At 55.5% G+C, this 7,405-nt stretch overlaps 1 protein-coding gene across 9 annotated transcripts in view; it reads right to left on the bottom strand.

The window, feature by feature from the left end:
* CARMIL1 (capping protein regulator and myosin 1 linker 1) overlaps window positions 1–7,061 on the bottom strand; it is a 349,297-nt gene extending 342,236 nt beyond the window's left edge. For 3 of the 9 annotated variants that reach the window (XM_055126005.1, XM_055126002.1, XM_055126001.1), the window contains exons 1-2: window positions 6,568–7,060; window positions 2,590–2,687 (exon numbers count right to left, since the gene is read on the bottom strand). In XM_055126005.1, the coding sequence (XP_054981980.1) occupies window positions 2,590–2,687; window positions 6,568–6,607 (138 nt within the window). In that variant the 5' untranslated portion in view covers window positions 6,608–7,060. Of the gene's footprint in view, window positions 1–2,589; window positions 2,688–6,567 lie in introns of all 9 variants that reach the window. The other 6 variants (XM_055126006.1, XM_055126004.1, XM_055126003.1 and 3 more) reach the window with 2 other exon arrangements.
* Between the last annotated feature and the right edge of the window lie 344 nt (window positions 7,062–7,405).

Here is a 7,405-nt window from a genome sequence, read left to right on the forward strand (position 1 = left end):
GAGGCCTGTGAGTGAGAACAGTGTCCCTCTAGAACAATGCCACACACCCGACGCTGGGCGCTGGGCGCCGGGCGCCGCCCACGCTGCAAGAGACTGAAAGTGCAGAAAGGGGGTCCGCTCCCTGGGGCTGCCATCAAGGAAAGTCACCAGATGCGCAGGTTTCCTCTTTTCACCCCGAATCTCCAAACAAGAATACTCAGAAAGCACCACGGCCCTGCGGCTGAACAACCTTAAGTAAAATGCTACTTCGGGAGACCGCCTTTCCTTAAGCAACAGAGACTGGGGTCCAGCACGGTCCTTTTGGAAACCTCGGGGTCTCCACGAGTCCGCTGCCCCTCACTGAAGTTGGCTCTCTTCGGTTTCCCTGCCTTCTGCCGCGCCCGCGGATCCCGGGGAAACCAAAGTCACCGTCCATAGCACGGCCCTCCTGCTCCGGAGGAAGGCAGTCAGATGCCGTGAAAGATTCCCGAGACACGGGGCGGAGGGATCGTACAGTGGGGAGGGTGTTTACCTTGCACGCCTCGGCATCCCAGACGGTCCCCTGAGCACCACCAGGGGGAATTCCTGAGTGCAACCCCTGAGCGTCACCAGGTGTGACCCCACCCTCCAAAAACTAAACTTCCCAATATAGATGCGCTCAGAAAGACACTTCAACATCTGTAGCAGCTTCAACCACAACTACGAAAAAAGACAATTATAGGGGCTGAAGCAATAGCACGGCAGGTAGGGTGTTTGCCTTGTATGCGGCCAACCCGGGTTCGATTCCCAGCATCCCATAGGGTCCCCTGAGCACCGCCAAGGGTAATTCCTGAGTGCAGAGTCAGGAGTTTAACCCCCTGAGCATCGATGGGTGTGACCCAAAAAACCAAAAAAATTTAAAAAATTTAAAAAGACAATTATAGGGGCTGGAGTGATAGCACAGTGGGTAGGGTGTTTGCCTTGCACATGGCTGACCCAGGTTCAAATCCCAGTATCCCATATGGTCCCCTGAGCACCGCCAGGAGTAATTCCTAAGTACAGAACCAGGAGTAACCCCTGAGCATTGCCAGGTGTGACCCAAAAAGAAAAAAAAAAATGATTATAAATGTTCTCTTCAATGGCTTATGAACCCATGCTTGGGATTGGGATTGGTTTTAAAATACTCTGGGGGTGATGGGGGAGCAGAGAGATACTCAATGAGCTGAGGACACACTTGACATGTAGGAGGCCTGGGTCTGATCCCCCACCTGGTCCCCTGAGCATCACCAGGACCAACCCCTGAGCAAAGAGCTGGTATAGCCCCGAGCACCACCAGACCCAGACCACAAATAAAAAATAAAATACTGTAGGAATGTATCATAAGTAAAAAAATTAACTCTACAGGTTGATGGAGGTTGACTAGACTTAGCATGATGATCATGTGCACAACATATTAAATGTCAAATCATTCGGTCATAAACCTGAAACATATAGTATGTTGTATGTTAATTAGACCTTAGTACAAATAAATAAGACACTCCAGAGAAAGGATCAAACTGTGGGGCGATAAAGCAATATTGACAGAACCCTAAAAACCACCGAAGCCAGAGCACACCAAGATCAATATGTTCCCCTTCTGCATATGTTTGAAATTTTCCATGATGAGAAGTTAAACAGAATATCCTTTCCAACAAAAACACAAACAAGATGTTTTCAAGTCAGCTTCAGTTTAGGTTTGCCGCGATCTCAACCTCGAAACCTCCGAAGCACCATAGAAGGTTACTCCCATGTAGAATTTTCTCGATCTCCGAAAGTACAACTCAAGGACGATGCTGTACCAAACAGGCCCCATCCCTCGGCCCCTGGCAACGCCTCCAACTAGACAGCACCCCCAAGTTCATTTCTCCACCCCAAACACCAAGACCCCAATGTCAGACAACCAAGGGGGTCCTCACTGTCGCAGACCAGGACCTGCGAGGATCAACTTGGAGGAACCATTCGCCAAACTCGGCTTCACTAATGAAACTGACATGAAATGACTGTTTTGGTTGACGTCTGTCAGTTTGAATCAAAGAAACAAAACAGGGCTGGACACGTGGCACTAGAGCAGACACCTTGCCAGTCGGAGGCCCCGAGCTCCGTCCCCGTCACTGCGACAATCAACAAGTCACAGGCTCAGCCACAACAAAGGTAAGAAAGTCGCTCTGTGGGGCTGGAGAGCTCACACGAGCGCCTTGCATTCGGGAAGCCCCGTTCAACCCTGGGCACCACGCGGTCCCTTGAGCATCACTGAGGGTCACCCAGACCACCGAGCAGAGAACAGTCACTGCACGCCACCAAGTACAGCCCACCAATAAGACAAAAGCCCGTGAGAAATAAGCCCCACTTCACGTCGCACTCTGAGAAACATGAAAATAGGTTCTAAGGAATGATAACTGTGACTGTAAAATTATCCTACTGGTAACTGTCAACGAATAAAATATCCCAATGGATTCAGGACAACATGATCTTCTGAGCTTTGAAACAAAATAAGGAATCCACAACTAATGGCGAATGAAAATCGAGAAATTCCAAGCATGGAGAGGAAAGGAAGAACATTTGGCAAACATTTTATTAAACGGTCACCCTTACCAGGACTTTGTTTTCCACTTTGTCTCCCTTCACTTCCAACTTGACTTTCTTCTTCACTGAAATTTTGATCTTCCTGCCAATAACATCCTTTATGCTTTCTGAAAGAAGGAAAACAGGCTTGTTACATTCTTTTATTAAAAAGGGGGGGAAAAAAAAGCATGGAGGACCAGAGCAATTGGAGGAATATTTGGGGAGTATTTGTGTTGGGGGTGAATGAGTGTCTATGTGTATGTCTTGTTATGACAAGCCAGGCAAGTCATCAATTACCAAGTATTTAATGAACACCTACTTTGTGGCTTGTTCTGTGGACTCAGATGCTGAGACAGATATAAAAGCACATAACAGATCAGTCCATACAAGGCATGACATGCTCTTAGCTGGGAAAACAAGAAGCGAGCAAGTAGTGTGGGGCAGGATTCAGACCACTATCTCATGTACTGACTGAGCTCGGAGAGATGGCACCAGGGGCTGACTGCGTGCTTCGCATCCTGGAGACCCAGGCATTTTTGGGGACCCCTAAGCACTGCCAGGAGTGACCCTCAAGCACAGAGCTGGGAATAGCCCCTGAGCACTGCCAGGCAGGGATCTGAAAACCAAAAATAGGTAAATAAACACAGATCAATCGTAAGCACAATAGGAATCCATCACCTCCCTGGGCCCCGGCCGTCCCCTCTGGCCCCAAGCACTCAGCGGCATACAAATACGATCTTCTCAAATGCCTCGCCGTGAGGACTGGGAAGCAGGGCCGAGCGTCAGAACTGACTGAACAATTCAGCCAGGGGAGGGTCTCCTGTCTCCCGAAGCATCACAGCACCACACTGCAGGATGGTCAAAAGCAGTGGCCAGGGACACCTGAAAGTCTGTAGCTCTGTCTCAGAATCCTGTTGGCTGATGGTAACAGTCAACACTACACAGACACAGGAAGCGCCACATTTCTCCTGATGTCCACGGTCTCCACTGGGAGCTGAGAAAGAGTCTGCCTAGAGAGAGTTTACCGACGGGCTGGAGACCCAGGAAGGACCTGGGTTCAACGCTGGGCATCCCCCCTGATCCCCTGAGCCTGACAGGACTGATGCCTCAGTGCAGAGGCAGGAGTAATCCCCGAGCACCGCCTAGTGTGGTGCAAATTTTTTTCTAAAATAAGGGCTGGAGGGGCCGGAGCGATAGTACAACAGGAAGGGCATTTGCCTTGCACGTGGCCGACCTGAGTTCAATTCCCCGCATCCCATATGGTCCCCCAAGCACCAACAGGAGTGATTCATGAGTGCAGAGTCAGGAATAACCCCTTAGTATCTCGTGGGTGTGAACCAAAAAGAAAAAAAAAAGGGGGGGGAGGCTGGAGTAATAGCACAGTGGGTAGAGCCTTTGCCTTGCACGGGGCCGACCAAGGTTCAATTCCCAGTATCCCCTATCCCAACATCCCTGAGCACGGCAAGGAATAATTCCTGAGTGCATGATCCAGGAGTAACCCCTCTGCATCACCAGATATGACCCAAAAACAACAACAAAAAAATATTTTTCTAAAAAAAAAAAGATTTTACAATCGAGTGGAGGGAGCGGATGAACACCATTAAAGGAACCCGCACCCATCACTTGGACATCAGAGGTAGGGACATCAGAGGTAGCAGGACACCCTTAGGGATAAGGAGGAAGAGCTGAATCTCTGAAGGAGGACGTCGACCACTGTTTTCCCTAAGAGTGCAAAGCAATCTACTGAGGCACAGCAGAGGGGGGGAATGGCACCACTTTCACTTCAACTGGCAGTATGTGTTCTTTTTCTGTTCCGTACACACTCAATGCTGCAGGTCTGTAGCTGGACAAAGAAAGATAAGGTCCCTGACGGGTGGTCAGGGCGTTCTAACGTGAACTGCACAACCAAGTTTGGAGCTAGCAAATCAGATAAGAATGCAAAGGGGAGGACAGGGCATTGTCCACACAAGAAAGCACAGTTCCTTCAGGGAGCAGCAAGGAGGTGCAGGTGCAGTGAGGTGGGGGGGAGGGGGGGCGGCAGGCATGCCCAGGGGTGTGAGCTCGCCGATCTAGGAGTCTCTGGCAGTTCCCCGTAACCAGGCCGGGGCTAGTCCCCTAGGAGAGGAGAAAGAGCATCTGCAGATGCTTGAGCTGTCCCAACAGGAGAGACAGGGGCCTCTGCTCTGCTCACGGTAACTGCAGCAGCTTCTCCTTCCTCTGCCCGTTTACATTTTTGTAATAAAAGCCTGTGTGTTATTTTCAGAACCACAAAGACATTTTTAGCTGCTGGGGACTGTATCGCGGCTTTTCATGTGGCTGCCATTTTGAACAGGTCCGAGAGACAGGCGGAGCACTTGAACTGGAGCGGGAAGTTGGCAGAGGAACTGCCCCCGGCCCAGACTCATCAGACCACCCAAAGGGGGTTGGGGAGGGTCCTGGACCCATCACATACCCCCCGTCACGTGGGACAGTCAGTTGGAAGACGCGTGAGTTGGACAAGACGCTACAGCAACATTCCACTTGTAGATAAGGGTTAAATGCAACTTTTCAAACCCAGCGCGGGCACTTATTCCCACAGCCGCCCCTAGTGTCCAGCCGTCCTATCTCTGCCCCATCCTTCACCACTCCTTCTCCCAGGTCGAAGTAATTCGTTACTCAACTTCGTGTTGCCAGGCTCAAGGACAACTCCTTCAAGAATCTGCCTCCCCTCTGTCAGTCCTTGTTTCCCCGCAGCCAGACTGAGGCAGGCTTTCCCCAAAACTCCTTCTCAGGACTTGAGGGTGGGTGGGGGGAGGGGGGAGGGGTGGGGGCTGCTGATTCCTTCTGGGTGCTGGACCACTCAGCAGCTCCCAGAACTGGGAGAATCACTATTCCCTATTCCTGTAGGGGGAAAAAAAATCTTAAAAAAAAAAAAAAAGCAGCTGATGGAGCAGAGGCCAAGAAGTGGGGAACTCAGAAGAGACCCCAGTAACTTCACGTCCTAAATCCGGGTAGAGAGTAAGGCCGGCAGGGTTTTTGGCTTTTCTGGCTTTTTTAAATTTTTTTTTACTTTAACAAAACTAGAAACTTCCTAAGCAGCTTCGTGAGACATCAAGTTTGACCTGCTCCATGGACCCACCGGCCGGGGAGCAGACACGAACGACCACCCCCCTACGACTGCATCTAAAAAAGCCACCGGGGAGATGGCCCACGTGCGGGCGCCTGGTGGCAGAACCTCTTCCTACCAGGACCACTGACCATCACCTAGGCGGGCGCCAGGACGCCGGGGCCGGTCCGCGGAAATATAGGTCACTGGGGCCCCCACAGGCTCACGTGCACCTAGTACCACCCCCCACACACGCTTCCCTTCGGGTCCGCAGCACACGCTGCCCCCACCTCGTTCGAACTCTGCCGTTCATGCCCTTCTACCCCAGGACATAAACATCACCCATCACCCCCCACCCAAACCCTCAGGGGATTCAGACAATGGGTCCCCCAGCCCAGGGTACCGCACACGAAGAAATCACCCAGCGATCCGAGGTGGGGTGGAACCAGCAGGTTAATTATTATTAAAATAAGGCTTTTATCATTAACCCTCAATTTCCTGGCCCGACTTTGCGTCAGTCCTGTAACCCCTTCGCCGCCGGCTCGCAAGGAAGCCACGCCTTGCGGGGCTCAGACGTGCCACCAGACGAGCGCCCCTTCCTTCCCCGCCGCCCACCCTCCCCCCCACCCCCCAAGTCTCAAGTCGGAGGGGGGCTCTCCCAGCCGGGAAGATTTTCTGGGGGGGGCTCGGGAGCAGGAGCCGCGAGGCCCCTCGGCGCGCCGGGGCTGGTCTTTCCCGGACTTGCCCGAGTTTGCAGCCCGGGCTGCCCTCGCGCCCCGGACTCGCGCGATCGGGGTCCCCCCACCCCCTGCCCGCGCGCCCTCCCCGGACCCTCGCCCGTCCCCGCGGGAGGCGGCGACCCCCGGCGGCGGGGCGCAAACTTCCCGCGCCCCGCGGCGAGCCGGGCCGGCGGCGGCTCTTACCGGTCAGCTCCCGGGGCACGGCCGAGCTCTCCTCGGCCATGGTGGCCCCGTCGGGGTCCCCCCGCGCACCCCGCGGGCTCCTCGGGCGCCGCGCCCCGGCACCCCGCAGGGGAAGAGTTGCCGAGCCGCGGGGGGCAGGCGCGGCCGCTACATGACGCGGCGCCCCGGGATGCGGGATGCGGGATGCGGGATGCGGGATGCGGCGGCGGGTCGCGGCCCCGGCGGGATGCGGGCGGCGGCGGCTCCGGCTCCGGCTCCGGCGGCGGCTCCCGCCCGTTCCCCGCGGCGCACCTCGGGCCCAAGGTGCGGGCGGAAGGCGTGGGGCGAGGGCGGGTACGGCGCGCGGGGCGGGCGGCCGGGCTCCAGCCGCGCCCGCCTCCTCCCCGCGGCTCCTCCTCCCGCTCCTGCTCCTCCTCCCCGCTCCTGCTCCTCCCCGCGGCTCCTCCTCCCGCTCCTGCTCCTCCCCGCGGCTCCTCCTCCCGCTCCTGCTCCTCCCCGCTCCTCCTCCTTGCTCCTCCTCCTCCCCCTGCTCCTCCTCTCCCTTGCTCCTGCTCCTCCTCCCCGCTCCTGCTCCTCCCCTGCTCCTCCTCCTCTCCCTTGCTCCTCCTCCGCGCTCCCCTGCTCTCCCCCCACCACGTTCCGCCTCCTCCCTGCTCCTTCTCCTCCTCCTCCCTGAGCCGCCTCCTCTCAGGTCCTCCTCCTCCCCGCTCCGCCTCCTCCCCTGCTTCTCCTCCTCCAGCTCCTTATCGTGCCGCTCCGCCTCTAGCACGTCCTTCTCCTCCTCCTCCCCCACCCCTCCCACCTTCAGCGCCCGCTCCTCCTCCCACTCCTCCTCCCG

This window comes from Sorex araneus, chromosome 2 (assembly GCF_027595985.1).
Source record: "Sorex araneus isolate mSorAra2 chromosome 2, mSorAra2.pri, whole genome shotgun sequence".
NCBI classification, from domain to species: domain Eukaryota; kingdom Metazoa; phylum Chordata; class Mammalia; order Eulipotyphla; family Soricidae; genus Sorex; species Sorex araneus.